Source organism: Rattus rattus, chromosome 18 (genome assembly GCF_011064425.1).
Source record: "Rattus rattus isolate New Zealand chromosome 18, Rrattus_CSIRO_v1, whole genome shotgun sequence".
NCBI classification, from domain to species: Eukaryota; Metazoa; Chordata; class Mammalia; order Rodentia; family Muridae; genus Rattus; species Rattus rattus.
The window spans coordinates 6,872,249-6,895,027 of record NC_046171.1 but is presented as its reverse complement, the minus strand read 5'-3'; the positions used below and the strand labels follow the sequence as shown (position 1 = coordinate 6,895,027).

The 22,779-nt window shown below is 51.8% G+C and overlaps 1 protein-coding gene across 1 annotated transcript; it reads left to right on the top strand.

Moving 5' to 3' along the window:
* Positions 1–87: 87 nt before the first annotated feature.
* Positions 88–22,779, top strand: Kifc1 (kinesin family member C1). Its single transcript, XM_032888923.1, has 11 exons — positions 88–440; positions 12,097–12,234; positions 12,321–12,405; positions 12,776–12,829; positions 13,299–13,349; positions 13,534–13,931; positions 14,855–15,634; positions 16,276–16,566; positions 16,665–16,738; positions 16,864–16,939; positions 22,580–22,779. Exons 1-11 carry the CDS (start codon positions 351–353, stop codon positions 22,622–22,624), a joined length of 2,082 nt encoding a protein of 693 aa, XP_032744814.1. The 5' UTR covers positions 88–350; the 3' UTR covers positions 22,625–22,779.

Sequence of the window (22,779 nt, the reverse complement as noted above, 5' to 3'; positions counted from 1 at the left end):
CGCACGCGCTCTTCTGACGCAACCAGAGGCCTCAGGAAGCAGAGCGGAAGTGCAGGGAGCTCCGCGCAGAGAAGGAGGAGAGGGAGACGAGAGGAAGAGCGGATCCGGAAGTAGGATCCAAGGAGTCTGGTTCTCTAGCTTGGTCTGACGACAAGAGTCCCGACTCAGGGGGCGTGGTCCCGGAGGCGGAGGGCACTGTGATTGGCTCGCGGCGGCGGCGCCGGCGCGGATTGGCTTCTGCGGATTGAGCGGCGAGTTTACAGCGCGACGGTTGAAATTCAAAAGTGGCGGGTGTGGCGGGTGCTCTGGCTCCTGGGCCGTCTGGCTCCGGTGTTGCGTGGCGCGAGCCCATGAGAGGACGCGGGTCTCGGGACACCGGCACCCAGTCTGCTGCCTTTGCATCCCGTCCTGTGCGGACCACCGTGGACATGCAGGCACAGGTGAGTGTGGCGGAGACGGCCTCTCGCGGCGAGCGGAGGACACAGCCCGCCCGCCCGCCCGCCCGGGGTCCCGGGTCCTGGGGACAGGTCGGGACAACCCGGCCTGCAAGGGGAGAGTCCCATCGCCTCGTGCCCTGGACGCCAGCGGGCGGGCCAGTGCAGGCGACACACAGAGCGAGGGCCCCTGGATGTTCGCAGCGACGCTGGCCCACCATCCCTGTCGTGCAGGCGCGACAATCCCGCGTCTCTTGACCTCCCTCCAGCACTTCCCATTTCGAATTCTCCAGCGGATTCGACATGTCTGTGCTTCTCAGTTCTTACAGATTGCCTTGTGGGGGAAGCGAGGGTTCGGAGAGGCCTTGTCGCTTGTCCGCAAAACACATTCCTGCTGATGCCCTGTTGTGTTGCCTTCTCCTTGCGGCTGGATCTGAATAGGGACAGTCTACCCTCATCTATCTCTTTCTTTTGTCCATTTGGACTTGTTGACTAGCTTATGGATGCGCTGCTCCACCACAACCATCTGAGGTGTATGCAGTTAATGGACTGATCTCTCTAGTGTCAGGGAAGACCGGCCTCCATTCTTTGTTTACTAGTACTTCAGTCTAGACTGGCTCACAGTCGGTATTCAGCTTGAAGAGACTTTCTGGTGTATTCAACAGCCAAAACGGAGAGCATTGCATTGTGACAGGTGACAGAAAAAAATAGTTAAAGTTTTCTCAGATTTGTTCATGCAGTATTTGTAGAGCCTCTTCTATCCCTGTACTGTTGCATTTAAGTAAGAGACAGGAGACTGACAGCCCCTGGGGAAGCAGAAATAAATACAATTTGTATCTCTTTTGGAAGGCAGTGAAGGACTGTAAGGGTTGATCCAGGTGGAAGAGGAAGAAAGCTAGGAGGAGAAGAAACATTGACTAAGGTGTGGAGAGTCAAAACGAGAAGAGGTGGGTGGTACAGTGTTAGGCAAGCATCCAAGAATCCCCTGGAACCAAAAGCAACAAACCTTTCTGAGGTCAGCTGTGCAGGGGCTGAGACAAGGGTTTTGAGGTTCAAGCCAGTGATAAATTGTTTCAAAAAAATGAAAACAAATAAACCCAAAAGAAACAATATAAATTTGATATAGTAACTTGAAGCTGGTAGTGTGCTTAAAAGAATAGTAGGATTTGGGTTTTTTTTGGGTGGGGGGGGCGTGGGGGGGTGATGGTGGTGGTTTTCTCTGGGTGGTGTAACCCTGGCTGTCCTAGAACTCACTTGGTAGATCAGGCTGTCCTAGAACTCAGATCTACCTGCCTCTATCTCCCAAGTGTTGGGAGATAGCAGTTTTGATGGAATGGTTGAAGTGAAATTTGTTGAGATAAATTGAACCCAGTGGTTCTCACCCTTCCTGATGCCTGTGAACCTTTTTTTTTTTTGGTTCTTTTTTTTCGGAGCTGGGGACCGAACCCAGGGGCTTTCGCGCCTGTGAACTTTTTTTTTTTTTTTTTTTTTTTTTTTTGGTTCTTTTTTTTCGGAGCTGGGATCGAACCCAGGGCCTTGTGCTTCCTAGGCAAGCGCTCTACCACTGAGCTAAATCCCCAACCCCGCCTGTGAACCTTTAATACAAGTTCCTCATGTTGTGGTGACCCCAAACCATAAAAGTATTTTTGTTGCTACTTCATAACTGTAGTTTTGCCACTGTTATGAGTCATAAATATCTGATATGCAGATTTGATAGTCCTGTGAAAAGGTCATTTGATCCTCGCATAGGAGTCCTGACCCCAGAGGTTGAGAACCGCTGCCCTAGATACTGTTTTTGAGAAGTTTTACTGCAGAAGACAGTAGCTGCCAGGAGCACTGTCAAGGGAGGAGTTTTTGAGGTTAGAGGAAATTGTAGTATGTGTGAGCTGGCTGAGATGGGACTGGCGTGGTGCTCAGGGAGGGTTGAATGTGTATCCACTTGTACTGAATGTTAAGTGCATCTGAGAGATGAGGCCATTGTGTCTACCTTTCTGGCAGGAGAGAAGCATTTATACTGGTTAGAGTTGTCCCGAACAAGCACGAAAAACACAAAGGGTAGTACTTTTCAATTACTCAGCAATAAAGTTGGCTTTTTTCATTTTGGTTTTTGAAACAGGGTCTTCTTACCAAGTCACTCTGGCTAGTCTAGAACTGGCTGGAACAGGTGCCTCCCAAGTGTTGGGATCACCACTCCTAGCTCTGTTGTTGTTGACTTCTTTTTAGGAAAACATATGAGAGCCAATTTAGTGAACATTTTTTTTTTTTTTTTTGTAGACATGGCTGTCAAGGTGTGACTCTTTTGACATTGTGGTGTAACATTGTTCTCCACAAATACAACCTGCCTCATTCTTCTCTTAGCCTGGCATGCAGATGGCTGTGGTAGCTAAGGAATTGGTTACTTCTGTTCTGTCCTGTCCCTGACCCCACCCATCCATGTAGCTCAGACCGACCTGGAATTTTATGTAGCTATGGCTGGCTGGCTAGGACAGCGTCTTTTAATGCTTTGCACAGAAAGTCAGTTGAGTATAAAATTTAAAGCACACACTGGCTGAGGGAGACCAAACAGTGGGCGGGCGCTTGTGCGTGTTCCTTGCCACACAGTTCAAGTAGAGGTAAAGCTATCAGCTCGTGAATCTCAGGATTTGCAACCAAAGCTATTTATTTACTCTGAGTGTGTGTGTGCGCGTGCGTACATGCGCACGCACGCACGCACGCACGCATGCACGCACATATATGTGGTGGCATACTTAAAAATCAGAGGAAACTTTCTGGAGCCGTGAGTCCTGGGTGTTACACTTAAGCCCTAACCCCTGAACTACCTTGCTGGCTTCCCTAGGCCATCTCCAAGCCCCTTTTCCTATCTCCAATTTTAGTTAAACAGCTTTGCTGGGTTGCCTAGGCCAGCCTTGAGCTTGGAATCTTCCTCCGCACCCTCCCGTAGCTGGGATTACAGCCAGCTGCCATCCTGTCTCACAAGGATCGTCCCTGAAGCTGGACCAAAGGCACTTAGTTCCTTAGGCTTTGCAATATGTGCCGGGGACCAGGCGTGGTGGCCTATGTCTTCAGTCCAGCACTGGGGAGGCAGAGGCAGGTGGGTCTCCATGCATTTGAGGCCAGGATAGTCTACAGTGTGAGTCCAGGACAGCCAGGGCACAGGGAAACGCTGTCTCAATGTGATCTCCCCACCGCAGTAATACGTGCAGGGGTACATGAACACTGAATGCTAAGGCTTCTCCGAGTCTCAATGCGACCTCCCCACCGCAGTAATACGTGCAGGGGTACATGAACACTGAATGCTAAGGCTTCTCTGAGTGCATCCTTGCAGGACCGCGCCTTGAGCCTGTGTCTCATTACGCACTGTGGTTCTACTTCTCCTGGGTTAGGTTTACTACCAGGTGAGTTTACCAGTTGTCCCCGCTTTCTCGCTGACACATGGGATAGCTGATCCTTACAGACAGTCTTTCTCCAGTCTTCATTACAGCTTCTCCAAATTCCTGCCTTATGCATTAAAATCAACAGTTCTGTCCTCATAGAGACACTTTTGTACCAAAAGTGCAGTTGGTGAGAGGGCGCGGATGAATGGCCCTGCTCCAGGCCGAGGGGCTTGGCTGCTGGGTATACTTGTTGCCCATCTGGTTGGCTCCCCCTGTCAGCCGGCGTGCAGGCAGTTTGGGTTTGGGGTGAGCCTACAGACTTTGGCAGTGGGTGGTTAATACATATTCTCAGCTCCCCGGATAGCCTTCAGATTTCGGTTCAACAACCAGCCCCTCTCCAGAGCTATGACTTAAACTAACCCAGCCCCTCCTGTGAACTAGGAGGTATCCTCACATCAGCTCAGGCCTTCTTAGCTCCTGCCTCCCACCGTCCTCTGTGGCTCCTCCTGACCCCTGACACCAGCCAGTTCCTACTTTATCCCAGCACTGGCTTCAGGAGACTGCGCTCAGTTTCCTCGGGCAGGGGACACAGTGTGTGTAGTCCTGGGGCACAAACACTGCCTTTGCATCCAGTCACTCGTTCTAGTGAGTTAGATTCTGTCCCAGGTACTGAAAATGATCAAGGTGTTTATATTCTTGAGGAAGTAGATAGTTTGCTATAGTTTAGTTCGTTTGCAGACCTCCAGGTTGGTGGTTACCCTAAGCTCTGAGAAGTCAAGGACTTGGTGTTCATCACTGTTCACCATTCAAATGCTCACCACACAGGACCTTGCTGGATAAACGATGCAGCCTCTGCATAGGACGTCACTCATCTTTGCCTATCTCATTTTCTTTTTTTTTTTTTTTTGGAGCTGGGGACCGAACCCAGGGCCTTGGGCTTGCTAGGCAAGTGCTCTACAACTGAGCTAAATCCCCAACCCGGCCTATCTCATTTTCAAATGCTCACACTTAGCCACCAACCCCCACAAGGTCGTGCTATAACCCAGCCAGGCCAGCCTCAAATGTGTGATCCTACTGTCTCAGTTCCTGGGTGTGGGACTGGAGCGTGCTGCTTCCTTGGCTCACAGGTCAGTTCTTCACATCAATCATGTCGTAACTCAGACCTCAGTGCTCACCTCCTCATTACAGACCACAGCCAGCACAGTCTCTTTCCTCTAGTCTGCGCTCTCTTCCCGGTCTGCTGGGTCCCATGTGTTGATCTGAATAGACACTGCTGTTTGTTGCCCGTGAGCCCCCTTTTGCTATACCAGAATGCTTGTCCGTGAGCCACACTTTTGAAGCCAATGGTTATCCTCCAAATTGCTACCGAAAGTACTTTAAAGTTCTGGCGAGCGCTTGGGCATTTGCTACCAAGCTGGAGAACCTGACCTGGGTCCCCAGAACATGGTGACCAATAAGGGGGGTCTGACAGCTAACAACCTCTTGGCCTCCACTGGTCCTGCATGTATGTGCATGGCGAACAGATCTGACCTTAGAACATTTCACCTTGTGATGTCTGCCTTCCCCCATGTGGAGAATTAGTTAAAAATGGTGCCCGGAGATGAAGCATTTAGAACGGCACTCTGTAATCAGCCTGCTTCTCCCAACAAATGTCCCTCTCTTCTACTTAAGGTCCTAGCTTTAACTAGAAGGGCCTGTTGGCTTTGGACCTGTACTGTTGGCTGGTTTCTGTGTTCCAGGAATAATGTTTCTAGCCCTGAAGGCAGCTGCAGCACAGCCTCTGTCCAGCTTCTCCTGGAGGCAGTTCCCTCTCCTGTCCTGACTCTGTGTGTGTGCTCCATCTGTGTGTGTGTGCTCTATCTGTGTGTGTGTGCTCCATCTGTGTGTGTGTGCTCCATCTGTGTGTGTGTGCTCCATCTGTGTGTGTGTGCTCCATCTGTGTGTGTGCTCCATCTGTGTGTCCATCTGTGTGTGTGTGCTCCATCTGTGTGTGTGTGCTCCATCTGTGTGTGTGTGCTCCATCTGTGTGTGTGCTCCATCTGTGTGTGTGTGCTCCATCTGTGTGTGTGTGTGCTCCACCTGTGTATGTGCTCCACCTGTGTATGTGCTCCATCTGTGTGTGTGTGCTCCATCTGTGTGTGTGTGTGTGTATGTGCTCCATCTGTGTGTGTGTGCTCCATCTGTGTGTGTGTGTGCTCCATCTGTGTGTGTGTGCTCCATCTGTGTGTGTGTGCTCCATCTGTGTGTGTGCTCCATGTGTGTGTGTGTGCTCCATCTGTGTGTGTGCTCCATCTGTGTGTGTGTGTGCTCCATCTGTGTGTGTGTGCTCCATGTGTGTGCTCCATCTGTGTGTGTGTTCCATGTGTGTGTGTCCACCTGTGTGTGCTCCATCTGTGTGTGTGTGCTCCATCTGTGTGTGTGCTCCATCTGTGTGTGTGCTCCATCTGTGTGTGTGTGCTCCATCTGTGTGTGTGCTCCATCTGTGTGTGTGCTCCATCTGTGTGTGTGTGTGCTCCATCTGTGTGTGTGCTCCATCTGTGTGTGTGTGTGCTCCATCTGTGTGTGTGCTCCATCTGTGTGTGTGTGCTCCATCTGTGTGTGTGTGCTCCATCTGTGTGTGTGTGCTCCATCTGTGTGTGTGTGCTCCATCTGTGTGTGTGCTCCATCTGTGTGTGTGTGTGCTCCATCTGTGTGTGTGTGCTCCATCTGTGTGTGTGCTCCATCTGTGTGTGTGCTCCATCTGTGTGTGCTCCATCTGTGTGTGTGTGCTCCATCTGTGTGTGTGTGCTCCATCTGTGTGTGTGTGCTCCACCTGTGTGTGTGTGCTCCATCTGTGTGTGTGTGCTCCACCTGTGTATGTGCTCCATCTGTGTGTGTGTGCTCCATCTGTGTGTGTGCTCCATCTGTGTGTGTGTGCTCCATCTGTGTGTGTGTGCTCTGTCTGTGTGTGTGTGCTCCATCTGTGTGTGTGTGTGTGCTCTGTGTGTGTGTGTGCTCCATCTGTGTGTGTGTGCTCCATCTGTGTGTGTGTGCTCCATCTGTGTGTGTGCTCCATCTGTGTGTGTGTGTGCTCCATCTGTGTGTGTGCTCCATCTGTGTGTGTGCTCCATCTGTGTGTGTGTGCTCCATCTGTGTGTGTGCTCCATCTGTGTGTGTGTGTGTGCTCCATCTGTGTGTGTGTGTGTGCTCCATCTGTGTGTGTGTGCTCCATCTGTGTGTGTGTGTGCTCCATCTGTGTGTGTGCTCCATCTGTGTGTGTGTGTGTGTGTGTGTGTGTGTGCTCCATCTGTGTGTGTGTGCTCCATCTGTGTGTGTGTGCTCCATCTGTGTGTGTGTGCTCCATCTGTGTGTGTGTGCTCCATCTCTGTGTGTGTGTGCTCCATCTGTGTGTGTGCTCCATCTGTGTGTGTGTGTGCTCCATCTGTGTGTGTGTGCTCCATCTGTGTGTGTTTGTGTGTGTGTGTCCATCTGTGTGTGTGTGTTCTCCATCTGTGTGTGTGCTCCATCTGTGTGTGTGTGTGTGCTCCATCTGTGTGTGTGTGTGCTCCATCTGTGTGTGTGTGCTCCATCTGTGTGTGTGTGCTCCATCTGTGTGTGTGCTCCATCTGTGTGTGTCCATCTGTGTGTGTGCTCCATCTGTGTGTGTGCTCCATCTGTGTGTGTGCTCCATCTGTGTGTGTGTGTGTGCTCCATCTGTGTGTGTGTGCTCCATCTGTGTGTGTGCTCCATCTGTGTGTATGTGCTCCATCTGTGTGTGTGTGTGCTCCATCTGTGTGTGTGTGCTCCATCTGTGTGTGTGTGTGTGTGTGTGCTCTGTGTGTGTGTGTGCTCCATCTGTGTGTGTGTGCGCTCTATGTGTGTGTGTGCTCCATCTGTGTGTGTGCTCCATCTGTGTGTGTGTGTGCTCCATCTGTGTGTGTGTGCTCTTCATCTGTGTGTGTGCTCCATCTGTGTGTGTGTGCTCCATCTGTGTGTGTGTGTGCTGTGTGTGTGCTCCATCTGTGTGTGTGCTCCATCTGTGTGTGTGTGCTCCATCTGTGTGTGTGTGTGCTCCATCTGTGTGTGTGTGCTCCATCTGTGTGTGTGTGCTCCATGTGTGTGTGTGCCCCATGTGTGTGTGTGTGCTCCATCTGTGTGTGTGCTCCATCTGTGTGTGTGTGTGTGTGTGTGCTCCATCTGTGTGTGTGTGCTCCATCTGTGTGTGCTCCATCTGTGTGTGTGCTCCATCTGTGTGTGTGTGTGCTCCATCTGTGTGTGTGTGCTCCATCTGTGTGTGTGTGCTCCATCTGTGTGTGTGCTCCATCTGTGTGTGTGTGTGTGTGTGTTCCATCTGTGTGTGTGTGTGTGTGTGTGCTCCACCTGTGTGTGTGCTCCACCTGTGTGTGTGTGTGCTCCATCTGTGTGTGTGTGCTCCATCTGTGTGTGTGTGCTCCATCTGTGTGTGTGTGCTCCATCTGTGTGTGCTCCATCTGTGTGTGTGTGCTCCATCTGTGTGTGTGTGCTCCATCTGTGTGTGTGTGCTCTATCTGTGTGTGTGCTCCATCTGTGTGTGTGTTCGATCTGTGTGTGTGTGTGCTCCATCTGTGTGTGTGTGTGCTCCATCTGTGTGTGTGTGCTCCATCTGTGTGTGTGTGCTCCATCTGTGTGTGCTCCATGTGTGCTCCATCTGTGTGTGCTCCATCTGTGTGTGTGTGCTCCATCTGTGTGTGTGCTCCATCTGTGTGTATGTGCTCCATCTGTGTGTGTGTGTGCTCCATCTGTGTGTGCTCCATCTGTGTGTGTGTGCTCCATCTGTGTGTGTGTGTGCTCCATCTGTGTGTGTGTGCTCCATCTGTGTGTGTGTGTGCTCCATCTGTGTGTGTGCTCCATCTGTGTGTGTGTGCTCCATCTGTGTGTGTGTGCTCCATCTGTGTGTGTGCTCCATCTGTGTGTGTGTGCTCCATCTGTGTGTGTGTGTGTGCTCCATCTGTGTGTGTGTGCTCCATCTGTGTGTGCTCCATGTGTGTGCTCCATCTGTGTGTGTGTGCTCCATCTGTGTGTGTGTGCTCCATCTGTGTGTGTGTGCTCCATCTGTGTGTGTGTGCTCTATCTGTGTGTGTGTGTGCTCTGTGTGTGTGTGTGTTCCATCTGTGTGTGTGTGTGCTCTGTGTGTGTGTGTGTGTGTGTGTGTGTGTGCTCCATCTGTGTGTGTGCTCCATCTGTGTGTGTGTTCTATGTGTGTGTGTGTGCTCCACCTGTGTGTGTGTGTGTGTGTGTGTGCTCCATCTGTGTGTGTGTGCTCCATCTGTGTGTGTGTGCTCCATCTGTGTGTGTGTTCTGTTGTGTGTGTGCTCATGTGTGTGTGTGCTCCATCTGTGTGTGTGTGCTCCATCTGTGTGTGTGTGCTCCATCTGTGTGTGTGCTCCATCTGTGTGTGTGTGCTCCATCTGTGTGTGTGCTCCATCTGTGTGTGTGTGCTCCATCCTGTGTGTGTGTGTGCTCCATCTGTGTGCTCCATCTGTGTGTGTGTGCTCCATCTGTGTGTGTGTGTGCTCCATCTGTGTGTGTGTGCTCCATCTGTGTGTGTGCTCCATCTGTGTGTGTGTGTGTGTGTGTGCTCCATCTGTGTGTGTGTGTGCTCCATCTGTGTGTGTGTGCTCCTTCTGTGTGTGTGCTCCATGTGTGTGTGCTCTATCTGTGTGTGTGTGCTCCATCTGTGTGTGTGCTCCATCTGTGTGTGTGTGCTCCATCTGTGTGTGTGTGTGTGTGTGCTCCATCTGTGTGTGTGTGCTCCATCTGTGTGTGTGCTCCATCTGTGTGTGTGCTCCATCTGTGTGTGTGTGCTCCATCTGTGTGTGTGCTCCATCTGTGTGTGTGTGCTCCATCTGTGTGTGTGCTCCATCTGTGTGTGTGTGTGTGCTCCATCTGTGTGTGTGTGCTCCATCTGTGTGTGTGTGCTCCATCTGTGTGTGTGTGCTCCATCTGTGTGTGTGCTCCATCTGTGTGTGTGTGCTCCATCTGTCTGTGTGTGTGTGCTCCATCTGTGTGTGTGCTCCATCTGTGTGTGTGTGCTCCCTCTGTGTGTGTGTGCTCCATCTGTGTGTGTGTGCCCCCTGTGTGTGTGTGCTCCATCTGTGTGTGTGTGCTCCATGTGTGTGCTCCATCTGTGTGTGTGTGTCTCCATCTGTGTGTGTGCTCCATCTGTGTGTGTGCTCCATCTGTGTGTGTGTGCTCCTCTGTGTGTGTGTGTGTGTGCTCCATCTGTGTGTGCTCCATCTGTGTGTGTGTGCTCCATCTGTGTGTGTGTGCTCCATCTGTGTGTGTGTGCTCCATCTGTGTGTGTGTGTGTGTGTGTGTGCTCCATCTGTGTGTGTGTGTGTGCTCCATCTGTGTGTGTGTGCTCCATCTGTGTGTGTGTGCTCCATCTGTGTGTGTGTGCTCCATCTGTGTGTGTGTGCTCCATCTGTGTGTGTGTGTGCTCCATCTGTGTGTGTGTGCTCCATCTGTGTGTGTGTGTGTGTGTGTGTGCTCCATCTGTGTGTGTGTGTGCTCCTCTGTGTGTGTGTGTGCTCTATCTGTGTGTGTGTGTGTGTGTGTGTGCTCCATCTGTGTGTGTGTGCTCCATCTGTGTGTGTGTGCTCCATCTGTGTGTGTGTGTGCTCCATCTGTGTGTGTGTGCTCCATCTGTGTGTGTGTCCATCTGTGTGTGTGTGCTCCATCTGTGTGTGTGTGCTCCATCTGTGTGTGTGTGCTCCATCTGTGTGTGTGTGCTCCATCTGTGTGTGTGTGCTCCATCTGTGTGTGTGTGCTCCATCTGTGTGTGTGTGTGCTCCATCTGTGTGTGCTCCATCTGTGTGTGTGTGCTCCATCTGTGTGTGTGTGTGTGCTCCATCTGTGTGTGTGTGCTCCATCTGTGTGTGTGTGCTCCATCTGTGTGTGTGTTCTCCATCTGTGTGTGTGCTCCATCTGTGTGTGTGTGCTCCATCTGTGTGTGTGCTCCATCTGTGTGTGTGTGCTCCATCTGTGTGTGTGTGCTCCATCTGTGTGTGTGCTCCATCTGTGTGTGTGTGCTCCATCTGTGTGTGTGTGCTCCATCTGTGAGTGTGTGTGCTCCATCATCTGTGTGTGTGTGCTCCATCTGTGTGTGTGTGCTCCATCTGTGTGTGTGCTCCATCTGTGTGTGTGTGCTCCATCTGTGTGTGTGCTCCCTCTGTGTGTGTGTGCTCCATCTGTGTGTGTGTGCTCCATCTGTGTGTGTGTGCTCCATCTGTGTGTGTGCTCCATCTGTGTGTGTGTGTGTGTGTGTGCTCCATCTGTGTGTGTGTGCTCCATCTGTGTGTGTGCTCCATCTGTGCTCCATCTGTGTGTGTGTGCTCCATCTGTGTGTGTGTGTGTGCTCCATCTGTGTGTGTGTGTGCTCCATCTGTGTGTGTGTGCTCCATCTGTGTGTGTGTGCTCCATCTGTGTGTGTGTGTTCCATCTGTGTGTGTGCTCCATCTGTGTGTGTGCTCCATCTGTGTGTGTGTGCGCCCTGTGTGTGTGTGTGCGCCATCTGTGTGTGTGTGCTCCATCTGTGTGTGTGTGTGCTCCATCTGTGTGTGTGTGTGCTCCATCTGTGTGTATGTGCTCCATCTGTGTGTGTGTGTGTGTGTCTCCTCTGTGTGTGTGTGCTCCATCTGTGTGTGTGTGTGTGTGCTCCATCTGTGTGTGTGTGCTCCATCTGTGAGTGTATGTGCTCCATCTGTGAGTGTGCTCCACCTGTGTGTGTGTGTGCTCCATCTGTGTGTGCTCCATCTGTGTGTGTGTGCTCCATCTGTGTGTGTGCTCCATCTGTGTGTGTGTGCTCCATCTGTGTGTGCTCCATCTGTGTGTGTGTGCTCCACCTGTGAGTGTATGTGCTCCATCTGTGAGTGTGCTCCACCTGTGTGAGTGTGCTCCATCTGTGTGTGTGCTCCACCTGTGTGTGTTTGCTCCATCTGTGCCATCCTTCGGCACAAGATGTTTGCTGAGAGTCATCTTTGAGAATTAAAGTCTAAGGGAGCTCAGAAAAGGGCGTTTGTGGGCTTTTGTGTTTGTTCCTCAGCCAGCAGGGTGTGGTGGTGCACACCTTTAATCCGGGTGCTTGGGAGGCAGAGGCAGACAGAACTATGTGAAAGTGAGGCCAGGCTGGTCTACAAAGCAAGTTCCAGGACAGCCAGGGCTGCACAGAGAAACCTGGAGAGAGAGAGAGAGGGGGGTTGGTGGGGGGGAGACAGAGAGACAGAGAAACAGAGAGAGACAGAGAGAAAGAGAGTCTTTTACCCCAGCAGAGGGCCCCTTTGATGGAAGTGAAGAGGAACTTGGAGCTGAGCACAACCCTGGTCAAGTCCTCCTCCCGGCTGCCCCTGCCAGGAAGCAGGCTCAAGAGGGGTCCTGACCAGATGGAGGATGGCCTGGAGCCTGCAAAGGTAAGACAAGTTAGGAGAGCAGAGAGGAAGAAAACGAGGAGGGGTAAAGACAGGTCACTGTGGAACCTCATCCTTTCTCTCCCTAGAAACGAACACGAGGCATGGGCACAGTGACCAAAGTTGACACATCCCGCCCGAGAGGGCCACCCCTCAGCGCAGTGTCCACTGCAGGTGGGCTGTGGGGTGGGCTGTGGGGGGTGAGGGGACCAAGGGTGTGCAAATGTACTGCTCTCTTACTCTTTCTTTGCTATTTTATCTGCTTCTTTTTTTTAAATGATTTATTTATGTATATGAGTGCCCTGTAGCTGTCCTCAGACACACCAGAAGAGGGCATGGGATCCCATTACAGATGGCTGTGAGCCCCCATGTGGTTGCTGGGAATTGAACTCAGGACCTTTGGAAGAGCAGTCAGTGCTCTTAACCACTGAGCCATCTCTCCAGCCCCAGAGAGAGTCAAATATTTCCAAGCTTTTAACGTACACATGCATCTGTACTTGCCACCTAAGTGCTGTGCCGTCTCCCCCTTTCCACCCTTGGACAGCTCAGAAAGGCCCTAGGAAGACCGGACCTCGAGGGTGCTCTGCTGTTGGTCCAGGTAATGGTGCTCAAGCCAGGGCTACTCAGGGGTCTGGGTCTATGTAAGGGGAGTGGTGGCAAGGGGCTCTGGTCCTACATGTCTTCTAGGGAGGGCACACCCTCCCTAGTGGGGATCACACCCGGGGACTTGTACACGTTAGGAAACACAGCCCATGAGTTTGTTCTACAATTTTATTATTTTTTCATTTTACTGTGTGTGTGCGTGTGTGTGCGCGCGTGTGTGTGTGTATACACATACACGGAGGGAGGCATTGAATCCTGGAGCTAGAGTTGCGGGTGCGTTTGAGTCTCCTGACAAGGATGAGGGAAGAACCCAAGCTGAGGTCAAGTGCTCTCACCTGCTCAGCCATCTTTGTAGGTTTGATGATGTTTCACTGTGGCTCATTGGCCTCCCTAGTGCTGGAGTGCAGGTGCCTTCCATGTCCTATGTGTCCAGCCGTAACGCCATGTCAATTCTAACTCTCTAGTGCTGAGGAACCAGAAGCCGGCTCCCGCTGCTCCTGCCCAGAAGCCAGGCAGTAGGTGACATATAAACAGTGGGTAAGAGGCTGGGAGGGAGAGGAGGTGGGGAGTGCCCCGAAAACGCCATCTTCCTGTCAGGAGAGGTAAGAGGGTAGCTGTGGCCCGAGGTATGGAGACGTAAAGGGCAGAAGGCTCAGAGTGCTGATCTCTGTTTGCCCCTTGTGTGCCTGCCCGTATTAGCATCCACTGCTCCTGTGGTGGCAGGGAAGAAACCTGGCAAGCGTCCTGCCTGGGACTTGAAGGGCCAGTTGTGTGACCTCCATGAAGAGTTGAAACAGTATCGGGAGAAGACTCAGACACTGGACCGCGAGAACCAGGGGCTCCGAGAGCAACTCAGAGAGGTTCAGGAGCAGGCCACGACCCTGGGGACAGAGCGGAACACCCTGGAGGAGGAGCTGACCAGTGTACGCAGGCAAGCTGAGCAGAGCCAGCAGAAGCTGGAGACTCTGGGTGCCCGCGTCTTGGAGCTGGAGGAAAGTCTGGGTACCAAGGAAAGGCTGGTTCAGGAGCTTCAGACAGAGCGGCTGCAATTGCAGGAGGAACGCAGTACACTGAGCACCCAGCTGGAGGAGCGGGAGGTAAGGCCGGACTCACAGCTGCCCCCTCCCTCGCAGAGGCAGTGCCTCTCCTCAGGCCCCCTTGAAGCCTTAGGAGGCCTTACCTCTCCAGCAGGACGTCTGCTCTCAGTTCCTCTGAGCAGCTCCTCACACGGCCTGCTCTCCCTCTTTGTTCCTCCCTCTTCCCATGCGTGGGAGCCTGGGAGCCCAGGTAGATGGCACGGCTGTCTCTCAGGAGATGACGTGCAGCACTTTGAAGGTGCATGTCCACCTTACCTTGGCTCAGTCCTGTGACTGGTGTTGCTCTTCCCGGATGTTCCCGTCCCATTCCTCTTCTCAGGGCTGGGGCTTTCTCTTCTTTTTCTCTCTTTGGCAGCAGGGCCTGGGGATTGCTGAAGCTCTCTGTTGTAGCTACGCTAGCCAGCAGCTACGCTAGCCCCTCAGCTCTGGGATCCCATGTGCACACAGCCCTTCAGCTCTGGGGTCTGCCGTGCACATAGCTCTACCCATCTTTTTCTTCTTTAGACATTGGTGCTAGGAATTTTAACCCAGGTCCTCCTGCTTTTACATCAAGTGTTCTTCTTCACTGGGCGGGTGATCTCCAACGTCTCTGGGACTCCCCACTCCTATTTTCTTTTTTTTTTTTTTTTTTTTTAAATATTTTATTTATTTAGTATATATAGGTACATTGTAGCTGTCTTCAGATACACCAGAATCTGTTATAGATGGTTGTGAGCCACCATGTGGTTGCTGGGAATTGAACTCAGGACCTCTGGAAGAGCAGTCAGTGCTCTTAACCGCTGAGCCATCCTCCAGCCCCCCACTCCTATTTTCTTACCTCTTTCTTTACCAGACTGTGAAGTCCATAGGGTAGAGACCCACCCCATCCTGGCATAGGCCTTGCTCTGTTTGCATCCCAACCTCTGTCTCTCTGTTCTGGGCAGAGGGAGTTTCAGGCCTCAGAAGCAGCTCTGTCAAGCAGCCAAGCAGAGGTGCTATGTCTTCGGCAGAAGACTGCAGCCCAGGTGACCTTACTGGCTGAACAGGGAGACCGGCTCTATGGGCTAGAGATGGAGCGCCGTCGACTCCACAACCAGCTGCAGGAACTGAAGGGCAACATCCGGGTCTTCTGCCGGGTGCGCCCTGTCCTTGAGGGGGAATCCACTCCATCTCCTGGCTTCCTCGTATTCCCTCCTGGCCCTGCTGGACCCTCTGACCCCCCAACTCGCCTTTGCCTCTCTCGGTCTGATGACCGGCGCTCCACCCTGACAAGGGCACCAGCAGCTGCTACCCGCCACGACTTCTCCTTTGATCGGGTGTTCCCACCAGGAAGCAAGCAGGAGGAGGTGTTTGAGGAGATCTCCATGCTTGTCCAGTCAGCACTGGATGGCTACCCTGTGTGCATCTTTGCCTATGGACAGACAGGCAGCGGCAAGACCTTCACCATGGAGGGCGGGCCTAGGGGAGACCCCCAGTTGGAGGGGCTGATCCCGCGGGCCATGCGGCATCTGTTCTCTGTGGCCCAGGAGATGAGTGGCCAGGGCTGGACTTACAGTTTTGTGGCCAGTTACGTAGAGATCTACAATGAGACCGTCCGAGACCTGCTAGCTACGGGGACCCGCAAGGGACAAGGGGGCGAGTGTGAGATTCGTCGGGCAGGCCCAGGGAGTGAGGAACTTACTGTCACCAATGCACGATATGTCCCTGTTTCCTGTGAGAAAGAGGCAAGTAGGGACTGGAGAAGGGGTGGGCAGAGTGGGGTGGAGGATGGGCTGTGAGGGGAAGAGGCCATCTCTTGAGGCTGAGGGTAGGCTGCAAGGAGGTTTGCTTTGATAAGGCCCAGGAGTGAGGGGGGTGCCACATCCTTCCAGGTGAGTCTCCCCACTCTTCCTGCCGCTTACATTGCTAGGTTCACCCTAGCCAGGGTGGTTACCTGACAGTCCCCATCCCAGGGCTGCGTGATCGCTGCTTCTCTGGGGGCCTCATGTGAGGCCACGTGGGTTGTCCTTTCATTCTTTCTGAGCGCATTGCACTGTGGCTCTGGCTGCCTTAGAACTTGAGGCGGTCCTGCCTCGGCCTCAGCCACCACACCTGTCCTGATTTTATTTTGAGACATGGCCTCAAAAAACCCTTGAGATATTCCCTCTATGGCGAGTTGTCTTTGAACTTTGAGTTCTTCTCCTTCAGCCTCCAAGTAGCTTGCATTATAAGCCGTGCGTTAAGACCGAGGCTGGGTTCTCCGGTCACAAGTGCACACACTCATCTGCTGCTCTGTGGTTTTGCTCCAAGAGGGCAAAGGCACACTTCGCCAGCGTGTCCTAGCTTCTGACCGCCCGCCTATACCCCGTGTTAATCTCATCCCTAGGTGGAGGCTCTGCTCCATTTGGCCCAGCAGAATCGGGCTGTGGCCCGCACTGCCCAGAATGAGAGATCATCACGCAGCCACAGTGTGTTCCAGCTACAGATCTCTGGAGAGCATGCTGCCCGGGGCCTGCAGTGTGGCGCTCCCCTCAACCTGGTGGACCTGGCTGGGAGTGAGCGGCTTGACCCTGGCTTAGCCCTAGGCCCTGGAGAGCGGGACCGTCTTCGGGAAACACAAGCCATTAACAGCAGTCTGTCTACACTGGGACTGGTCATAATGGCCCTGAGCAATAAGGTTCGAGTGGACGTGTGGGCAGAAGGTGAGGGGCCACGGCATGAGCTGTGAGAACCCTCTCAGGTCCTAACTGCCTGTGCCTAACCTTAACCCTCCAGGAGTCCCACGTGCCTTACCGAAACAGCAAGCTTACCTACCTGCTGCAGAACTCTCTGGGTGGCAGTGCCAAGATGTGAGTAGAAGGGAGGGATGGGAGGACTGGAACTGCAGTCTGAGGAGGAGGAGGAGAGCTGGGTGTAGCTGGGTGTGGTCTCAGCCTCGGCCACTGATGGGGCTTGGACCCTTCCCTTTCCGCAGGCTCATGTTCGTGAACATTTCTCCTCTGGAAGAGAACGTCTCCGAGTCTCTGAATTCACTCCGCTTTGCTTCCAAGGTACGGCCTCTATCCTGCTGCCTTAGTTTTCTACTCTCGTGACAAAACACTGACCAAGGAACTTAAAGTTTATTGGGGGCTTACAGTTTCAGAGGGTTGGAGTCCATGCCTCTCTTGGCAGTGGGACGAGGCAGCAGGCAGTGGCAAGGCTGGAGCGGTCGCTGCAGCTCACATCTGGAGACCCAACATGAGGCAGGCAGAGAGCCTGGGAGAGACTTCAGAGCCCCTCCCTAGTTCCCGCAGACACATACGCTGCTCTGACAAGGCCACACCTCCTCGTCCTCTCCAAACAGTCTCCAGTCCTCTCCCCAGCGGGGCCTAAGCATCCAGTATTGAGCTGTGGGGCCACACTCCGTCGTGACTCCTGGCTGCTTACAGGCATCTCCACCAGGACTCACTCGTGTGTTTTAAGCTAGGGCACGTCTATCCAGAAAGGATTTAAACTTGCTAGGCATCCTGGGTTCTGCCCACCTGATTCCATTTTTAACTGCTGGCATTTGAATTAATATTTTTAGAAGAAATAACCAGAGTCAGGACTATTGCAAGAACAAGCCCTGTCCACGTTCTGAGGCCTCTCCTACCTGTATCTGTACTGCTGTCCCTTGGTTCTTTGCTCTTCAGAATGGCCCCCGGGTTACTGCCAGTGCACTGGGATTGCACGTTGCTTTTAGCTCTGTGCAGGACTACAGTATTCTCCAGTCCCCGCCACTGGGCTGGTGCATTCCCACCTTGTTATAATTGCAACACATCTCCAGTGACGCCTTTATTTTCCAGTTCCATCTGTCCAGAGAGACGCTCCTTGGGATGGGGTTGCCAGAACAAAGGGCATGTCCTATATAGACACAGAAGTCCCCAGTCTCACCAGGGGCAGGACAGCACCCATGACCTCAGCTGTCGGCGGGTTAGCGGGCCTCCGTTTCATTACTGTCTGCCTTGATGGGCAATGTTCTCCTGTTTTCCCCTTTTCCTGAGGGTAGAAGAACTCTTAAGAGTTCTGATCATGACTGCATCTGCCTTCTACCAGGCAGAGTGGTCACAGCATGTCAACACATGTACCATGCTGCCTGGAAAGTTACTTGGCCTCTTTATCACCTATCAGGGCTTTAGCCAGGTCCTTGTCACAGTAAGCATGAGCTACTGAGCCCACGTTAGCCATGTATGGTGACACACACTTTTTGTCTCAGTACTTAGTAGGCTGAGGCAGGCTGATGTCTGTGAGTTTAAGGCCAGCCTGGTCTACAGAGTGAGTTCAGGTCAGCCAGAGCGATGTAGATTCTGTCTCAAAAAGGGAATGGGGGGTAGCTTTAAGGTGCTTTACAGGTTCAGGGGGCTGGAGAGATAGCTTAGAGGTTAAGGGAACTGTCTGCTCTTCCAGAGGTCCTGAGTTCAATTCCCAGCAACCACATGGTGGCTCACAACCATCTGTAATGAGATCCAATACCCTCTTCTGGTTTGCAGGCATACACGCAGGCAGAAAGCTGTATGATGTATACATAATAAATATTAAAAAAAAAAAAGGTGTTTTACAGGTTCAACAGATAGCTCAGTGGTTAAGAACACTTGCTGCTCTTGCAGAGGACCTGAGTGTAGTTCCCAGCACCCAACATCCATCCCTAACTCTAGTTCCAGGGACTGCTACATCCTCTGCGGGCACCAGGCATTGTGGCGCAGGCAAAACCCTCCTAAACATAAAATACGTGAATCTTAAAATTAAAAAAAATATTTTTGCGTGTAGGTTAGAGGATAACTTGTAGGATTGTAGGACTTATTTCTCCCCTTGTCGAGACCCTAGAGACCAAGATCAAACTTAGCTTGTCATGTCATCAGACTTGGTGGCAAGCACCCTTACCAGCTGAGCTATTTTGCTGCCCCCAGCCCTAATATCTTATATGTTAATGTTGGCCCATTATGGGGCAGGAGGGGTGTTAAGTCTTGATCTGTAAGTGTAACTTTGCTTTTTTTTTTTTTTTTTGGTTCTTTTTTTTTTCCGGAGCTGGGGACCGAACCCAGGGCCTTGCGCTTCCTAGGCAAGCGCTCTACCACTGAGCCAAATCCCCAACCCCGTAACTTTGCTTTTTTTAAGATGAATTTACTTTTATTTTATGTGTCTTGTATGTCTGTCTGAAGGTGCCAGATCCCCTAGTATCAGAGCCACAGACACTTGTGAGCTGCAGTGTGATTGCTGGGAATTGAACCCATGACCTCTGGAAGAGCAGCCAGTGCTCTTAACCATTTAGCCATCTCTCCAGCTCCTAAATGTGACTTTTATTCTCCTGTTGTCTCCCAGGCTCACCTCCTCTGTCTGCTAACCTGGTCCAGGTCCTGGAAGCTTCCAGCCTCCATTCAGTCTGATTGATCTAGGCCTAGAGTGTTTTCAGCCTCTGAGACTTAATGCTCAATAAGTTCACTCTTTCTAGTTCTTTCTAAGCTCAAATTCTCCCAGGTGACTGATTCAAACTGGCTTCTCTCAGCTTCCTGAATTGGCTCTGCTTGGCCTCATACTAACTCGGGCAGTCTGTTCTAATCTTCTGGCTTCTCATTCTCTGGCTCGTCTGTCTTACCTGTGTTTAGTTTGTTCTCTCTTCAACCTGTCTCTGTCAACTGCCCTGGTAAAGCTGCCTGTCCCCAGTTCTCTCTGCACTGCCCCTCCTAAGTACCTTCCTCCTCTCTCTTCCTTCTCCTGAGTTGGGCAAATCCTATTCCGTCAAATCTTTCTCTGATTCATCACTTTGTCTGCTACTCAATTAGACATCACTTTCAAACATGGCGGCTTCCCTGTACAAACTCACTCTACCTTCACTGTTTGGGATTAACGGTGTGTGTGAGGGTGTGTGGATTCCAGCCAGGGTGGTTAAAGGTGTGAGCTAAGGCTGAGACACAACTAGAAACAGACTCTCCAGTAAATGACAGTCTCTGGGTTCACAGAGTCATCAAGTACCCGCAACACTGACCCTCCACCCCCACCCCCAGTGCTGGGGTCATAGGCAGCGCCACTCTGCTGTCAGTTCTCGAGGTGTCCACTGCAGTCTCCCTCAGCTGCCTCAGGGTGTCCCTGTGAGGTTTGTCTAGTGTGGGCATTCGTCTCTCACTTGGAGGAAGATGGGTCTGTTTGCTAGGAATCCTTGTCTGCTGTAAGGTGTGGTGGGGCCTCTCCTCTCCGCGTGTGTGCGGAGGGCCTCTCCTCTCCAGGTGTAGGCGGGTGGGATTTACTGGAAGTGGAATGGCTGTCCTGTTGATACTCCACATTCAGACTCCGGCTGCGCCCTCCCCTGCCTCGGGTTTGCTGTTTGTAGTTGGAGATTTGGTGTGGTTGGACAGGCAGTTTTGGTTCAGACCCTTGGCCTATTTAGTAGCTGGGGCAGCTGGTGCTCCTGGTGCATCGTATGTCTAGTTCCACATTTATTATTAACTTTTCTTTCTTTCTTTCTTTCTTTCTTTCTTTCTTTCTTTCTTTCTTTCTTTCTTTCTTTCTTTCTTTCTTTCTTTCTTTCTTTTCTTTGGTTAAAGATGTCCCAGCGCCCTGTGTGTGCTCAGAGTGCTCTACCCTTGAGCCACCTCCTCCACCGCCATCTCACCTCTCTTTTTTTTGAGATGGGGTCTCAGGTAGCCCAGGCTAGCCTGGAACTCATCTTCACGCTTGTCTGTCTAGTGCTGGGACCTAGATCTGTGTCTGGGCTCCTGGATTCTCAACAATGACTTTATGAGACAGTAATTCTAGATCCATTATTTTGTTAAAGGGCTGTAGAATGGTGATTTTTTTTTCTTTTTTTTTTTTTTCGGAGCTGGGGACCGAACCCAGGGCCTTGCGCTCCCTAGGCAAGCGCTCTTCCGCTGAGCTAAATCCCCAACCCCAAATGGTGATTTTTAATCAGTATCATTACTCATGGCTTCTCCCTTACGGAGTAAAAGCATACCTCTGGGGTACTGCTGTGGGTCAGTCTGTGAGCACTGCAAAGCAGAGGCATGAGGTTGCATGGGTATCAGTTACAATTGCTAAAATGTGGTAATGAATTACCTGAACTATTGAAGAAATGGCACCAACTAGACTTGTTCACTGTCAGGTTAGCGCACAACCTCAGGTGGTCAAGGGCACATTGTAAAGGACGCTGAAACTGACCTGTGTGTGGTGAGGTGAACATCCTGTGTAGGAAAACGTGCTTGAGAGTTCTTTTGTGCACTCTGTGTGCCTGGTGCCTAAGGAGCTGCATTCCCAGGCCCTGGAGTTACAGGCGGCTCTGAGCTGCGCGTGGTTGGTTCCAAGGCCCTTTGGAATTCAGCTGTGCTCTTAATCTCTGAACCTTTTCTCCAGCCCCAAGGTGATGGATGGGTTCATTTATTTATTAATATTTAGCTGGGTGTGATGGCACATGCCCTTAATCCCAGCACCCAGGAGGCAGAGACAGACAGTTCTCTGAGTTTGAGGCTACCCTGATTGTGTTCCAGGACAGCCAGGGCTATACAGAGAAATCCTGTTTCAAAAAAAAGTTGTATGTGAAGGTTTTGCCTGTGGAGGTGTTTATCACACTTGTTCTTGGTATCGAGGAGGTTAGGAAAGGGCAGTGGGTTCCCTGGAACTGTAGCGGATGGCTGTGAGCCACCATATAGGTGCTAACAACTGAACGCAGGTCCTCTGTAGGAGCCGGTGCTTCTAAACACTGAGTCATCTCTGCCTCAAGATGCTGGACCCTTTATAGGTTTTCATTTTTGAGTTCCTGTCCTGAGTGACTCCATGTGTGCCCATAGACTTCTATGTGGAGGTGGGCGCTACAGATGCTTACATCCTGACCTCTGACATCTCCACCTCCCCTTCCTGATCCTCACAGCAGCGCTCCATCTTGGTCGGCATGAGCTCCTTCAAGTTAGCGCCTGTCTGGTCTGCTTAGGCTGGGCAAGCGCTCTCCCACTAAATAACAACCCCAGCGCTCGTGTGTCCTTTGGTCTGAATCTAGTAGTCTGTTTCCAATTCTCTTCTGTGATATTTTTTTCTCAGGAGCCCTAGTTCTCAAAGGAGTTCAATGTCCTGATAGGTTTTGTAGGAGGGCTTTGAGGTGTCTAGTCCAGGGCGTTGCTGAAAATGGAGACCTCTCTGCTACTGTAATCCTCGTGTAGGTGTCTTCAGTTAGCTTTCTAATCCTGTGATTAAAACACCATGATCAAAAGCAACGTGGAGTAGAAAGGGTTAGTCCGTTGTCAAGATGTCAGGTCGTTACTTCTGTAGGCCATAATGGAGTTGCTGCTGTTGTTGCTGCTCCTCATCGCTTCCTCAGCCGCCTAATAACACACTTCATTAGGGACCCACCTGTTCATGGGTGGCACTGGCCCTCGAGAGGGTAGGGTCCTCCAACATCAATCACTAATTAAGAAGAGGCCCTGTGGCTTTGTCCCTCTTCTCGAGCAAGGAGTAGCCTGTGTCATGCTGACATGTGACCAGCGGGCATATCTCTATCATCTTTTCAGACTGCTGGTCTCCTCTAGGTTAGTGGACACAGCACCACTGTCCCTCCAGGGGGTCAGGCCGAGCCTGCTGCCGTAGTCCTTATTTCAGGGAGTCAGACGGTGGGCCCAGCATTGGGGCAGAATGGGAGACTTCGGATTGTAAGCAGTGATCTCGTGTAACCCTATTCACTGGTCCATCCACAGGTGAACCAGTGCGTGATCGGCACTGCTCAGGCTAATAAGAAATGAAGATGGATGCAGAGCCTGGCTCCTGTGCAAGCGGGTGTGCGTGTCTGTTTTGTGTATATGTATAACACGGGGGTGGGGCGGGGCTGAGACATGATTTTATTGGGTGGACAACATTATGTACCCAACTATCAAATAAAGAAAATTTGGTGTAGGTT